General features: G+C 36.6%; 1 protein-coding gene across 8 annotated transcripts in view; it reads left to right on the forward strand.

The window, feature by feature from the left end:
* ZNF713 (zinc finger protein 713) overlaps positions 1-15,460 on the forward strand; it is a 106,093-nt gene that overhangs the window by 17,960 nt on the left and 72,673 nt on the right. For 6 of the 8 annotated variants that reach the window (XM_036226310.1, XM_036226314.1, XM_016138556.2 and 3 more), the window contains exons 2-4: positions 9,212-9,300; positions 12,286-12,412; positions 13,481-13,573. In XM_036226310.1, coding sequence (XP_036082203.1) covers positions 9,253-9,300; positions 12,286-12,412; positions 13,481-13,573 — 268 coding nt within the window. In that variant the 5' untranslated portion in view covers positions 9,212-9,252. Of the gene's footprint in view, positions 1-7,360; positions 7,410-9,211; positions 9,301-12,232; positions 12,413-13,480; positions 13,574-15,460 lie in introns of all 8 variants that reach the window. The other 2 variants (XM_016138558.2, XM_036226309.1) reach the window with 2 other exon arrangements.

The following is a 15,460-nucleotide window of genomic DNA, read 5'->3' on the forward strand; positions in this document are numbered from 1 at the left end:
ATAGCCATTCTAACAGGTGTGAGATGGTATCTCATTGTGGTTTTGATTTTCATTTCCCTAATAGCTAGCAATGTTGAGCCTCTTTTCATATTTGTTGGCCATTTGTATGTCCTCTGGGGAGAAGTGTCTGGTCAGGTCCTCTACCCATTTTTTGATCAGATCATTTGTATTTTGGTGTTATTGAGTTGTATGAGTTCTTTGTAAATTTTGGATGTTAGGCCCATATCAGAAGTGTTGCTTGCAAATATATTTTCCCATTTGGATGGTTGTTTCTTTACCTTGTTGGCAGATTCTTTCTGGCTTATAAGGTCTGCACTGAGAAGTCCAATGATAATTTAATGGGTTTTCCTTTATATGTTACTGTTTTCTTCTTGCTACCTGAGAATTCTATCTTTGTCGTTGATTTTGATAACATTATACAAAGTGTCTTGGCGAAGACCTTTTTGATTGATGTAATTGGGTGTTCTGTTGTGTTCTTGAATTCCAAGTTCCAGCTTATTCCTTAGATTTGGGAAATTCTCATCCACTATTTGTCTTGAAATGCTTTCTAGTCCCTGCTCCTTTTCCTCGCCTTCGATAATGCCCATTATTCTTATGTTTCCTCTCCTACTGGTGTCAGCTAGTTCTTGTATTTCTCTTTCATTATTTTTCATTCTTCGGTTTCTCTCTTCTTTCTTCTGATTTATTTCTAGGTTTCTGTCTTCAGTATCACTGGTCCTTTCTTCCATTTGGTCAACTCTATTTCCCTAGCTTGTTATTTCATTTTTCAAGTCTTGCAGTGTGTGTATGTGTGTGTGTGTGTGTGTGTGTGTGTGTGTGTGTGTGTGTGTGTGTGTATCTCCAGAAGATCTATTCTGTTCTTCTGGAAGGTTTCAGTTTTTTTGCTCTGTTCATCTAGGTGTTTTTTCAATTCCTGAAATTGTTGATATGACTCATTTTGGATCTCATTGAGTTTTTTTCAGAAATACCATCCTGAATTCTCTGTCATTTAAGTCATATATTTCTATGTTTGTAAGCTTATTTTCTGGAAATTTTTTTCTTTCTTTCTGAGAGGCCTTGTCACCTTGGTTGTTCGTGACGTTTAATGGACTATATCTCCGCCTGGGCATTAATGGAAGTATATTCTGTTGTTTTTTCAGAAAGAAGATTTATTTTATAAATGTCTCTCTTTATTCCAGGCAGGGTTGTTCAGGGAAGTCACCGCACCTTCACTCCTTCCCCTGCTCCTGCAAGGAGCTCCAGCAGCTGCGAGAGGCAGCTTCTTTATTTTTCCCAGTCAACTGCCCAACTCTTTGGGTTCTGACCTATCGTAGTTCTTCTGTGCAGATCCCATGCTCAGACATGCTGGTGTGCAGTTTGGGTGTTTTTTGTTGTTTTAGATATTCAGTTTATTATCGTTTTTAGGGGTTTCTTTTTTAATTTTAATTTTTTCAATTACAGTTGACATTCAATGTTATATAGTTTTAGGTATACAGTTAGTACTTTGACATTTATATAACTTGTGAAGTGATTCCTACCACAAGTCTACTACCCTGTCCGCCTTGTACCATACATAGTTGTTACATTATTGACTGTATTCCCTATGTTGAATTTTTCATGCCTATGACTATTTTGTATCTATCAACTTGTACTTGTTAATCTCTTCACCTTTTTCTCCCAGCTCCTCAAACCCCCTCCCATCTGTCAACTATCAGTTTGTTCTTTTGTATCTAAGTCTGTTTCTATTTTGTTTATTAAGTTTTTTTTCTAGATATCACATATAAGTGAAATCATATGGTATTTGTTTTTCTATGTTTCATTTATTTTACTTAGTATAGTACTCTTAGGTCTATCCATGTTGTCACAAATGGTAAGATTTCATTCTTTTTTATGGCTGAGTAGTATCTATTGCATATATGTACAAATCTTCTTTATCCAACCATCTATTAATGGACATTTAGGTTGTTACTGTCTTTTGGCTACTATAAATAATGCTGCAGTGAACATTAGCATCTCCTTTATAGAATTAGTGTTTTGGATTTCTTCAGATAAATACCCAGAAGTGTAATTACAGGGTCCTTTTTCTTTCTTGTGATAGCCTTTGTTTTAAAGTCTATTTTGCCTGATTTGAGCATTGCTACCCCAGTTTTTTGTTTGTTTCCATTTTCATGAAATATCTTTTTACATTTCTTTCAGTCTGTGTGTGTCTTTTGATCTAAAGTAAGTCACTTAATTGGCAGCATATGCAGTGTCTTGTTTCCTTATCTGTTCAGCCACTTATGTTTTTTGATTGGAGCACTTAACCATTTACATTTAATGTAATTATTTCTAGCTATGTAGTTTTCCCCTTTCATATTTACATTTTTATCTTTTTTCCTTTTTTCTGCTTCTTAAAGAAGTCCCTGCAAGATTTTCTGTAATATTGGCTTAATGGTGAGGAGCTCCTTTAGCTTCTTCTTGTCTGGGAAGCTCTTTATCTGTCCTTCGATTCTGAATGATAGTGTTGATGAGTAGAGTAATCTTAGTTGTAAGTTTTTGCTTTTCATCACTTTGAATATTTTGTTCTAAGCCCTTCTGGCCTGCAAAGTTTCTGTTGAGAAATCAGCTGACAGTCTGTGAGTTTCCTTACAGATAACTATTTGCTTTTCTCTTGCTACTTTTAAGATTCTCTTTTTGTCTTCAACCTTTGGCATTTTAATTATGACGTGTCATGGTGTGGTCCTCTTTGGGTTCATCTTCTTTGGTACTCTCTGTGTTTCCTGGACTTGAATGTCTGTTTCCTTCACCAGGTTAGGGGAAGTTTCCTATCATTTTTTTCTTCAACTAGATTTTCAGTCCCTTGCTTTGTCCCTTCTCATCGTGGTATCTCTATGATGCGAAAGTTGATACTCTTGTGCCAGAGGCCTCTTAAGCTATCATATTTTCTTTTTTCTGTCTCGATTGATTGGTGTTTTCTGCTACCTTATCTTTCAAGTTGCTGAGTTTATCCTCTGCTTCATCTAATCTGTTGCTTCCCTCTAATGCATTCTTCATTTCAGTTATTGTATTCTTCATATCTGAATGGTTCTTTTTATGTCTTCTATCTCCATTTTTGTGTTTCCTAGCTCTTTGTTGAAGAGGTCATTGAGCATCTTATAACCAGTGTTTTGAATTCTGTGTCTGGTAGATTTCTTGTCTCCATTTTGTTTAGTTCTTTTTTTTTTTTTTGAGTTTTGTTCTGTTCTGTCATTCTGAACATGTTTCTTTGTCTCCTCATTTTTGCTGACTCTCTGTGTTTGTTTCAATTATTAGGTAGGTCTGCTATATTTCCCAGTCTTGGTAGAGTGGCTTTAAGTTTTAGGTTTCCTGTGGGACTCAGTAGTGCAGTCTCCCTGGTCACCTGTGCCAGTTGCTTCAGGTGTGTCCCTTGGGTAGGTTGTATGTAGCTTCAAGTCATAGTAGAGTCTTGATTGCTGTTGGCACATCAGTGGTAGGTGTTGACTCTCTGGCTCATAGGTTGTGAGGACTGACCATGATTACAGTGGAGGAGTTGTTGTGTAAGGGCTGACCCTATGGAGCAGTTTTCACTTTAATGGTGCTCTGGTGCCTGCTGAGTCTGCCCCTGGATGTGTCATTTGTGGGGGTGATTGGGTGTTGCTGTGGTGTGGTCTTAAGCTGGTCACTGAATGTTATTCTGAGGCCTCATAAGAGCTTCTCTGGTGCAGGCCAAGGTCAGCCACTGCCTGTGCCCTGTCCAGGGCCACTTGCTATGAGCTACAACATTATCTGCCAATAGTTGCTACTTCTACTGGCCTTGGAGGTGTTTGGGAGAAGCTAAGCTGTAACTGAGGCCTGCTGCAACTAATGCTCCATTTGAGTCTGCTTAACAAGATATAAAGAGGTACAGGGCATACTGAGGCCAGATGCTACTTATTTTTGAGAGATTTTATGAAAATCTAAAGCACGAGCCAAAACAAGCCACTTTTTTAAAAAAAATACTACTGGAAGTAGCTCAGGTTGGCCTGCTAGTTGGGTAGAGTGAGGTGTCAGAGAATCACTAGGGCAGAATGAATGGTATTAGCTAGAATAATTGAATCTCAAATATGATGCCTGCCTGTGCTGCAGGAGGGGTGGGGGTTCTCAACAATATAACAGTGGCTTCTGCCAGCACTTTTGTCCGGGGGAAAGCTGCCTCTCCATTTCTCACACTGAAGCCAGACAATTCCATTTCTTCCTGTATTTCCCTGGCACCGTTCCAGCTGCTGCCACAGCTGGAACTCAGAATGAGTGAGTCCATCAGCAAGTAAGCTTGTGCATGGGACCTTTCAGAAGAAGGCCTAGGACTTTATCAGCCCTCCGTCTCACTCAGCCATAATCTTTGCTGGTGTTCACAGCCAGGAGTTATGGAGACTCCTCTCCCTGGCACTGGAACCCCATACTGGGCAGCCTGGCATGAGGCTGTGACCCCTCACTCCTCAGGGGTCTCTGCAACTGTGATATTCTTCTCAATTTTTACCCATCATACATGGGTGTGGGACCAGCGTATTCCACACATCTGCCCATCCTACCAGTCTTGATGTGGCTTCTTCTGTATGTCCTTAATTTTAGCACTTCTGTTCAGCTAGACTAGGTGATTCTCAGTGATGTTGTTCTGTAGTTTAGTTGTAATTTTCATGTGGTCATGGGAGGAGGTGAGCACAGCATTTACCTGCTCCATCATATTGACCAGAAACTAGCCTTGGGTGCTTTTTATTTCTTTTTCTTGCCTGATTGCTCTTGCTAGGATTTCCAATACTCTGTTGAATAAAACTGGTGAAAGTGGACATCCTAGTCTTGTTCCTGATCATAAGGAAAATACTTTTAGCTTTTCCCTGTTGAGTATGATATTAGCTGTACGTTTGTCATAAATGGCTTTTATTATGTTGAGGTTTGTTCCCTCTATTCCCACTTTGCTGAGTTTTTTTTTTTTATCATAAATAGATGCTAGATTTTGTCAAATACTATATCTGCATCTATTGTTGTGGTCATATTATTTTTAACTTTCATTTTATATGTGGTATATCACATTAATTAACTTGCAAATATTGAACCACACTTGTATCCCAGGAACAAATCCCACTTGATCATGGTATGATCTTTTTAATGTATTACTGATTCAGTCTGCTAATATTTTGTCGAGGACTTTTACTAGAGGTATTAGCCTTGAAACATTTTTTTTATAATGTCTTTGGTCTTAGAATCAGAGTAATTATCAGGGTAATTATGTCATAATATGAAGTTGGGAATCTTCCATGCTCTTGAATTTTTTGGAATAGTTTGAGAAGAATAGGTTTTAATTCTTCTTTGAATGTTTGGTAAAATTCACCCTTGAGCCATCTCGCCCAGGACTTTTGTTTGTTCTTTCATTTTTTTAACTCGGTTTTTTCTTCTACCTGAGTCATTTTTAAATTCCGTAGAGTTCACTAATTCTCTCTTCCATCTGGTCTTCTTTGTTTGTCATGCTCTTGAAATCATTATTCATCTCATTTATTGACTTCTTCAGCTCCAGAATTTATGTTTTTTCCTATAGTTTCAGTCTCTATGGTAAAGTATATTTTTGTTCATTTATTTTATTCCTTACTTCACTGAACTGCCTTTCTGAGTTTTCTTGTATCTCATTGAGTTTTTTCAAAACTTCCATCTAAAATCCTCTTTTTTAAATCATAGCCCTTTATGTTTATAGTTTGGTTTCTAGAGACTTTTATTTTCTTTCTGAGCTAACTTATTCATTTGTGATGCTTGACAGATTGCTTCTCTGCACTGGCATTTGAGATAGTGAACTCTTCTTTTTAGGTATGGTTTTTATCTTTTAAAGATCCTGTCAACTGTGGAGGGAATGAGTAGATTTGAGAACAATATATACATGGTAGGCGGGGGAAAAAGGATTAGAGCATAGCTCACTGAGAAAGACCATGGAAGTAAAGCAATATATAACTGTCAGCAATATCAGATACTATCAGCATTTAGGTAATTAAGAAATAATGAGGCCTGACACAGGAACAATATAAGGGTCTTTTATATTACTGACTGAAGATATTTCAGTGGAGTCCTGACAACATAACAGAAGCAAGATTATAGAGGATTGAAAAAATAAGTGGGTAATGAGGGAGTAGAGACAAGTATTGACAATCCTGTCAATAATGTGGCCTTGAAAAAAAGTATGGTACTTGCAAAGGAGCATTTAGCCAGTGAAAGTTTTTAATATGGGATAGACATTAAATGATTTTAATCGATGATAGGAAGGAGTCATTAAAATGACAGATAAAGTTGATGATATAGGAATGAGAAGATAAGTGCTAGATTCAGGCCTATAAGGAGGCTGTAGAGAATGGAGTGATTCCAGGGAAGAAATAACCTTTTAATGCAAATTTCCTGGGCTGATAATAACCCCAGAAGTGCTATATCATTAGGTCTAGGATCTGCTTTCAACAAATATGATTCAGTGATCCACAGACCACATTTTGATAAACCTTCTTTCTTCTATTTCCCCCATCTATTAAGCTACTCTTAACTTTAGTTTCTTCCCCATCAAGTCTAGAACCTAGGTCTCCTAATTCATAGTCTAGAGTTTTCTAAGATAAAAAAGATAGTGGAAGACCTGTGGCCCTAGAAGTAGGTGACTGAAATAGAGCGATGGTGAAAATCATTGGAACTGAGGAAGTAAAGGAAGTGAAAAGTGCTGGTAGCTGTTTGAATTCTTGCTTGCATCAAAATAACTTGTAGGTCATTAGAAAAAAAACGTATGTAGATGCCAGACTTCATCTCAACAGACTCTGGTTTAGTGGCTCTTGGATGGAGCCTGGGACATGTATATATTTATATCTATATATTTTAAAATCTGGGCTGAGTCTAACGCACAGCCCAGATTGAGAGCCACTACATGGGTTTTCTACATGGTCAGTAAACTTCACTCAGCTTTTTGGAAGAGCTTGGGGTAAAAAGGAAAACTGGTAAGCTCAGAGTCATTTGTCATCTAAATTGATTATAATTCTAGTATTCCTTAGGCAGTCAAGGGAATTTGTTACTTTCCAAGCATCATGGTTTTTTTGAAAAAGACTGTGACAATCCCATAGGCTTCTCTGGAAAGGTGTATATATGTGTTGCATTAAAAATTACATACAGTTTGGGGTTTGGGAATGGTTTTCTTTTTTGTTGTTATTCTTTTCAATACAGGAATGAAAAGGGAAATTATGAGAAGAAAGGGAATCCGATTTTTAAAAAGAGAAAAAGAAAAAAAAATGGTGGAGAACAGCTACTAAGAAGGACTTTAGAGCATACTAGAAGAAACCAAGGACTGTCAATCAGGAGACTTAGGCTTTAGAACCAGCTTTCTTTTACTTAGTTCTGTGATCTCCAATTTTAGAATCCTTCATTCAACCAAGCAACTGAGACCTAAATCAACATTTCCAAAGGTGTGTTCTATGGAATCTTAGTCTTATCAGATGCCATTAAAAAATCTTGGTTTTTCACATATGAAGGAAAAACCCTATTTTGCCTAACTTGGTGAATGTGGTTTTCATTGTTATGAATAAATGGTTTTGAGATGATTTGGTTTGAAATATCAAGGCATTCTCACAGATTCTGTCTGGCTCTTCAGACAGTAGAACCTTTTTAGAGATTTTGATTGATGAAATAATGATTTTTCTTAAAGTGCTTTTAAATTACTCCTGAAAGGTCTGCCTCTTAGTGAACTGGTCACAAACTGTTAAGATTTGTGCCATCTCTTGGGCAGTGAATGGCTTCCTTATCTAAAAGGGCCATTTCACTAGAACTGCAGTTTTCTCTTTTTAAAAAAAATTGCTTCTCAGAAATGTTTTCACTATTTCCATCACTAGTTTTTGAGAGAAATTTTTCAGGCCAACTTTTTTTAACATTAGAATGTATTCTTTCATAATTATTAGCAAATCAGAGCATTTTAGTCTGTTCGTAGTGTTGGTGAAAGTCTTTCCCTAGGAAAGGACCACATGTTTTCTGTTTTAAAAAGAGGATAGGAAAGGATTGAGGGTAAAGTTTGTTGTAGTTAGTGTATCTATACTTCTCTGTTTTTTTCTAATGTGTGAATCTGAGAAATTCTAAAAATGCTTTTTGATTCTTTTAAAGAATCCCACATCCTACTGTGCTCTATCTTCATAAGTGAATAATTTTGTCTCTTTACAGACAATAGGTCTATAGGTGCCTGAAACTAGATTTCTTTTGCTCTGGTGCATCTCATTCCAGGTGCTCAGCCTGAAATTCCCTCTCTCAAGATTCCTACTAGAAGACAGATTTGAATATCATAATGAAGTCTGTATATGAAGGATTGAGTTCTTTGAGTTAAAAAAAAAAAAAAGGCAATAGCCTCCTTGAACAAGGCAAGATTCCGAGAGTGGCTGGCTGCCCCTGGGAAGCAGAAATCATTCTTGTGGATATCCATTGCCTTCTGAGACTCTTATCAGAGATGAGGCACCTTTAATACTTGGGAGTGACTGTTCCCCATAAGACACTACAAAATTAGCTTTAATGGACTGACTAGGATACTGAAGCTGTCAGTACTGGTATATTTCCTGAGGGTCCTGCTAGAAGGAAACAAAGCTTTGATGACATACAGTTTAAGAACTGCAAAAGGTGTAAAAAGCCTGGTGGAGAACTGAATCCAGGTACCCAATAATGAAGGTAAACATTCTGAAAAATGAAAAGAGTGAAATCTCTTAAAGAGAGCAGAGAAGAGAAGAACTCTGGAGTTTGAGTGTGGGGCTAAATTTATCCTCTTAGAGTAAGAATAGGCCCTCAACATATCACATCTCAGTGATTTTCATCTCCCACTTAGAATCTTGTGGAGACTTTAGAATTTAAAGTGTCGTTGCCAAAGCAAACCCCAGACCACCTGGGATAAAATTGGATTTATCCAAATCTCTGGGAATAGGAGCTGAACATTGGCATCTTTTTTAAATTTCCCAAGTGTAAAGCAGGGGCTGAGAACCACTAAGCTCTCTTGAGCTTCCCATATACCACAATAAATGGAGTTGTACCATAGAAGAGAAAAGTCCTGCATTGAATTCTTCAATGTAATAGAGGAACGAGAATGTCACAATTACATCATCCAACCTTTAAAGCTTATGTCTTAGACTACTTTTCTCAAAACTGTCTGCCATCCTAATACAAAGCAAGAGTTTCAAGATTTAGGTTCAGCCTTAATGCCTTGTATTAACAAAATGCTTTTTTTCTCTTTTCCCAGTTATGCCTTCTTAGAATGCTGTACTTTCCCAGGAGAGGAACATGGAGGAGAAGGAAATGAATGATGAATCACAGATAGTCAGGTCCCAGGTAAATTCAATTTTACTGTCCTCTGAAATGCTATTATAGTTCTCAGAATGTGAGCACTTTAATTTTTCAGTTCTCAGGTGCTAATCTCCAAAACTCCAGAGCCCTTGAAACTCTTGTGACAGATGGTAATCTCTGTAGCAGCAGTCCTCAACTGTTTGGCACCAGGTACCAGAGCTCCTATGAGAATCTAGTGCCTGATGATCTGAGGTGGAGCTGAGGTGGTGATGCTATTGATGGGGAGCAGCTGCAAATACAGATGAAGCTTCGCTGGCTTGCCTGCTGCTCACCTCCTATTGTGAGGCCAGGTTCCTAACAGTCCAGGGACTGGTACCAGTCTGCAGTCTGGGGACTCCTGCTCCATTCACCTTATACACCCCTTTATAACTCTTCTTTCCTCCATCATTTTTACCAGATCATGTAGTCATGTCTGTAATAGATGTAAAAGAAACAAAAGAAGCCATAGACTGTCTTTTAATTACTCTTCACTTAAACGGCTCCAGAATCTAAACAACACTTGCCATTCTCTCTGTAAACAATTGATGATGCCCATGCCCTATGACTACTTTGAGTTAATGGCATTTTTAAATATGCCTGAGGAAATCTACTGCCACAAGTTAATTTTTATCTTCAAAAACCTGTTAAAGCCTATTGTTACAATTCTATAATTTGAATACGTATTATGTAAACTGATGAGGTATAACTATGTTTGTTTATTTATATGAAAACTAATTATTTCTATGAAAACTAGTTGACTCTTTTGGAAAGACTTAGTAAATACCAGTCACTTTTTAAAAAAAATTTCTATCAAATTATGGGTGAGCAAATCTGTAAAACACTGAAGGAAAATCGTAAAAATCTTAGAGGATTCTACAGCTATATTATTTCCCAACTGTTATTTGCTCGTTATACTTTAATAAAACAGAAACTAATGCATTATGAGTATGGGTGTTCAGTCATTAAAATCATTCTCATAGAAAAGGCTTGCTTTACATCAAAAGATGAACCAATTAATAGAATTTATATATTTTAAATTAAAATAAAATGTTTAATATATCTTTTGTGGCTCTCCACTTTAACCAGATTCTTTGCTTAATATACCAGATACCAGTCTCAGTTGCTTCAGGTAGGAGGACTTCTATCATTCCTAGTTCTATGAGATAATCACTATGTCTACTTAGCAAATACACTCATTGGAGGAAGTTTTTCAAAGCCTACATCACACAATTAATAGTTGTATACTACTATGCATGCAAAAGACAGCAAAGACAAGAGAAGGGAGAAATCTGATTGAGACTAGAAGGCTGAGGGAAGAGGTCATGAAGGAGTAGAGTTTGAATTTGTGCTGATATCACGTAGGGTTTGGAGGTTAGAGAAGACAGAACCATTGCAGACCGGAAATAAAACTTGAGCAAGAGCAAAGACAATAAAGAGACTGTCAGCTTGAGCTGAGCATTTATTTGGTACATTAGTGCTTTGGGATCTTTGGTCTGCAAAGAATAGATTCATTTCAAGGCTCCTCACAGACAGGAATAAAAAAGAAAGACATCAAGAACGAATGTGGCATATGTGCTTCTTGGCATTCTAGCCAGAGGAGTTTGTTTTAATTTTTCAGAACCAATTACTCTGTTAGGAAAGAAGATGATTCATTTATTCAACAGATATTTTTTGAGTAGCTACTATGTGCCAGAAGTTAAGCTTGGCATCAAATATACATTGGTGAGCAAAACAGATGTGGTCCTAAAGCTAAGTTGCTTACAACCTAACAGAGAGAGACATTCAGCAAATATACTAATAAACTGCCAATTGAGATGTTTATTATACAAAATTAGAATAAGGTGCTGTGAATGTACATTAGAGAATCGGGGAAGAACTCTCTGGGGAAATGAAATTTAAAGTGAGATGTTAAGGATATATAGATGTTATAAAACATATGTGGAAAAGAGCATTTTAGGCATATACTAAACATCATGGATATGTTCAAGAAGTTAAAGTAACACCACTGTGGTTAAAATGGAGGGAGGGAGAGAGTGATTAGAGGTAAGCTTGGAGAAGCACACATGTGGCCATGAAATATTTGGATTTTATTCTAAGTGCAGTGAAAAGCTTTTGAGGGAATTTAAGTAGAATACTAACATAAGTAACTGAATTCCACTTAAAAATCACCCTGATGCATACTATGTAATAAGTGAATTTGTGAGAGTCAAGAATGGAAAGGGGAGAAAACCACTTAGGAAGCTGTTGCTGTATTGTACATGACAGAAAACGATAGCTTAAAACTAGAAGATGGAGAAAAATAGATGGTTTTGAGAGCTTTACTTTGGGAAACAACAGAAAAGAGCAAGAGGGGTAAAGTCAAAGGAAGAAAAGATGATTTCAAAAAAATGTAACCCAGGAAATGGCAAGGTAATGGTAAATCAGATCATGTCACTCCTCTGCTCAAAATGTGTGGCTCCCGTTTCACTCACAGTAAAAGCCAACGTCCTTATGATGGTCTAAACAGTCCTACAAAATCTAAAATCTGGACCTGTTACTTTTCTGGCTTTATCATTTATTTCTACTCCTTGCTCACTCCACTTTAGCCAAGCTTGGCCTCATTCTTCTTTCTTGAACATGCCACAAACACTATTGCCTTAGGACTTTTGTACTGTTTTTTCAAGTCTTTTCTCAAATGTCGCCTCTTCATTGACATCTTTTCTGTATTATTTTTTGTTTAAATGATATGAGAGTCTCACGACAGATTTTTAAAAACTTAAAAGCAAGCATTATTTCATGCATGTTTTTATATATGTCATGAAAGATGACAGAAGGATAGACACTAATTGTTTTTCAAAAATTTTGACCCTGATTACTCAGAGCCTTCTTAAGCCTCTTAGCACAAGTCTTGGACATCCTAACCTTTGTCTACTGCTGTACTTTTGTCCCTTCCCCTAAGGTCTTCAGTAAGAAATGGTTTCTGGCTGAGCAGGTATGTATTTGATGTTTCAGGAATCACTGACATTCCAGGATGTGGCTGTGGACTTCACCAGAGAGGAATGGGACCAGCTGTACCCTGCTCAAAAGAAACTCTACCGAGATGTAATGCTGGAAAACTACAGGAATCTGGTCATACTGGGTAAGGATGCTGTCCCTGTCAAACTGGAAACCATTCTATTGGGTTTACACTACCTCGCCCCCTTTATTTGGAGGGGTGGGGGGATATGTTTCAAGACTCCCAGGGGATGCCTGAAACTATAAATAGTGCTAAACCCTAAATATACTGTTTTTTTTCCTGTCCATACGTACCTATGAAGAATTTTAATGCCTTTGCATATTAACTAAGCACTTAACATACACTGTAGCCATAACTATTGCAATTTGAAGTGTGACATAAAAACAAGCATGAACTTCTTTTTCTTTCACAATTTCATAGATAAAAGATATGTTCTTACCATAAATCTAAGCAACTTAAGGATATAATTATTTTTTTTTCCATATTAAGTTGAGAACTTTTACCTTTTTACTTAAAGGAAGCACTTATGGCTTCTATTTGGCATATCTAAATTGCCAGCATCACTACTCTTGAGCTTTGGGGCCATTATTAAGTTAATAAGGGTTACTTGAACACAAGCAGTGCAATACCCCAACAGTCGAACTGATAACCTGATAGCTAAATGACTAATGGGCACAGAACATCTACACTGTTCATAGCTGGACAGAGGGATCATTCATGTCCCAGGCAGGACAAAGCAGGATGACACAAGATTTCATCACAGTACTCAGAACAGCCCACAATTTAAAACTTAATGAATTACTTGTTTCTGGAATTTTTCATTTAATATATTTTTAGACTGCAGTTGACCATCAAAAACTAAAAGCACAGAAGGTGAAATCATGGATAAGGGGTGACTACTCTTATATTCTCAAGTAGTGAAAACTTTCTTAGCCTTTGCGAACATAGTTCAGGCCAGGACAGAAGAATGCTAATCAGTTTTGTAGACAGAGACCTCTGTTTCCTGGTCTTTCTCTGCAGGTAAAAAGTCTTTACTTTGTTGAGTTGTATGGGTACCTTTATTTTGCTGCCTCTGAAGCCTCTTTTTTTCCAAATCCAGAGGTCCTTAAAGACTAAAAAGTTTGGAAATTAGCCTGAAAGAAATTTTCATTCCCAGTATAAATTTCTGAGATACATTTTTCCCATGAATAGGACATCAACTTTATAAGCCAAAGGTGATCACTCAGTTGGAACAAGAAGAGCAGTGGATGATGGAAAGAGACAGCCCACTAGACATTCATCCAGGTGAGAAGCAAGCATTTAAGTATTTGCTACTGAGTGAAAGGAAATAGTCACTTTTGAAATATTCAACTCAGTGTGCTCCACATAGCTCCCTCTAGGATCTAAACAATACTGAAGACTTTAAAATTTCAGTTAATACTTGTTTTTTTTCCAAAGTGAAAATGGCCCTCTTTTTTTTTTTAATTAAACAGATAATATATACTTATTAAAAAATTTGCACAACATGAAAGTTTTTTTGAAGGTATTAGTTTGAATATCCATAAATACCTAGATGTTGCAAATCTCTATATAGTGTTTTCCTTTTATTTTTTATTCACACATTCTCTTTTGTTTTTGTTTTTGTTCTTTAACTATTTATTAGTTTCCTATTGATCTTTTATTTTTTAATTAAAATTATTGGGGTGACATTTGTTAATAAAATTATATAAATTTCAAATGTACTATTCAATAATATATCATATGTATATTGCATTATGTTCACAACTCAGTCAAATTTCCTTCCATCACAATATATTTGATGCCTTTTACCCTTATCTTTTCCATATCAAAAATCCTTTGCCATTTTTACCTACCTTTTTTCTTCTTTTTTCTTTTATTAGAAAATTCTTTAAACTTGTCCATAATTTATAGCCCTGGTTTTTATTCTTTCATTTACCTTTGCGTTATGACCCTTACCCTACTTAACGTTACTAAAATTATTTTCTTGGAGATTACCCCTAACTTTCTTCCAGTCAAATCTGGTCTAAAAAACCACTTCATCTTCTATTTGACTGTGTTGACTTTACTTTTTTGAAATTTTCTTCCACCCTAGCTTGTGATACACACTGTTCTTACCTCTCCTAGCCTCTCTCCTGTATCTTTACCTGCTCCTTTACTACTTTCTCTCCCTCCTTATTCTTCTACAGGTATGTATTCCTATGGACTTGATGTTCCATTCCGCAGTTAGTACAGTGCTTTTAAGTAGTCATTTTATGTCATTTTCCCATTTCTACATTTCTAGTCTAAGTATTTCACCCACATTCTTTTTCCAGATTTTAGATTATATTTTTGTTTATGAATGTTATGCTATTAATTTAATTAAGTACTGTATTTCAAAACCTGGATCTGTTGATTTTATGCTGTTCTTCAAACATCCCACTAAATATGAGCCTTCTTGACCAAAAAAAAGAAAAAAAGAAAAACCTAGAACCAAAAAACAACAAAAAAAGCTTCTCCTTAGTTCCCTGTTATTGGCATTCTACCAATAATGCTCTGCCTGGGTTATATTAGTAAATGGTTGACTGATAAATGTATGCTGTTTTCCACTCTTGTCCATTAAGCAAGCTACCCTGCCCCATCTCTATCTAGTTTTCCACTCTGATGCCTTGTTCTGGTACCTTGTTTCATCAGTTGGATTTGGCTTTGTGTCATTTGAACTTCAGCTTTTTCAATTTCAATTTAATTTTGACTTGGCTCTCCTCCTTGCTTTTTAGTGCTCTAGGTTATTTTAGGCAGAAAACTTCGTTCCTATTTCAGCCACACTGACCCTGAATTTTGCAAAGCCTGACCAGTGCTGGCCATTCCATGTATAGAGGCTAATAATTAAAGCATTTCATCAAGAACCCATAGCACTTTCCCTGACAACAGTAGGTAAAATTATTTCTCTGAACCTCCATACCTGGATCTTGGGAAGTAGGAAACTAAAGAAAGAAAATGTAAAACTCTCTTTTTAGGTGAATTTCCTGAGTAGGCATCTACAGCAAAAAGCAGAGCTATTCTTTCCTGTGGGTACATATGCCACCATATGTAGGATCCACACTGTTTCTCATATGTCCCTACTCACAGACCCTCAACTAGAGAAAATAATTACTAACTTACGAAAATTTCCAGACATCATTATGCATCTATATA

This window comes from Rousettus aegyptiacus, unplaced genomic scaffold, assembly GCF_014176215.1.
Source record: "Rousettus aegyptiacus isolate mRouAeg1 unplaced genomic scaffold, mRouAeg1.p scaffold_m13_p_8, whole genome shotgun sequence".
NCBI classification, from domain to species: domain Eukaryota; kingdom Metazoa; phylum Chordata; class Mammalia; order Chiroptera; family Pteropodidae; genus Rousettus; species Rousettus aegyptiacus.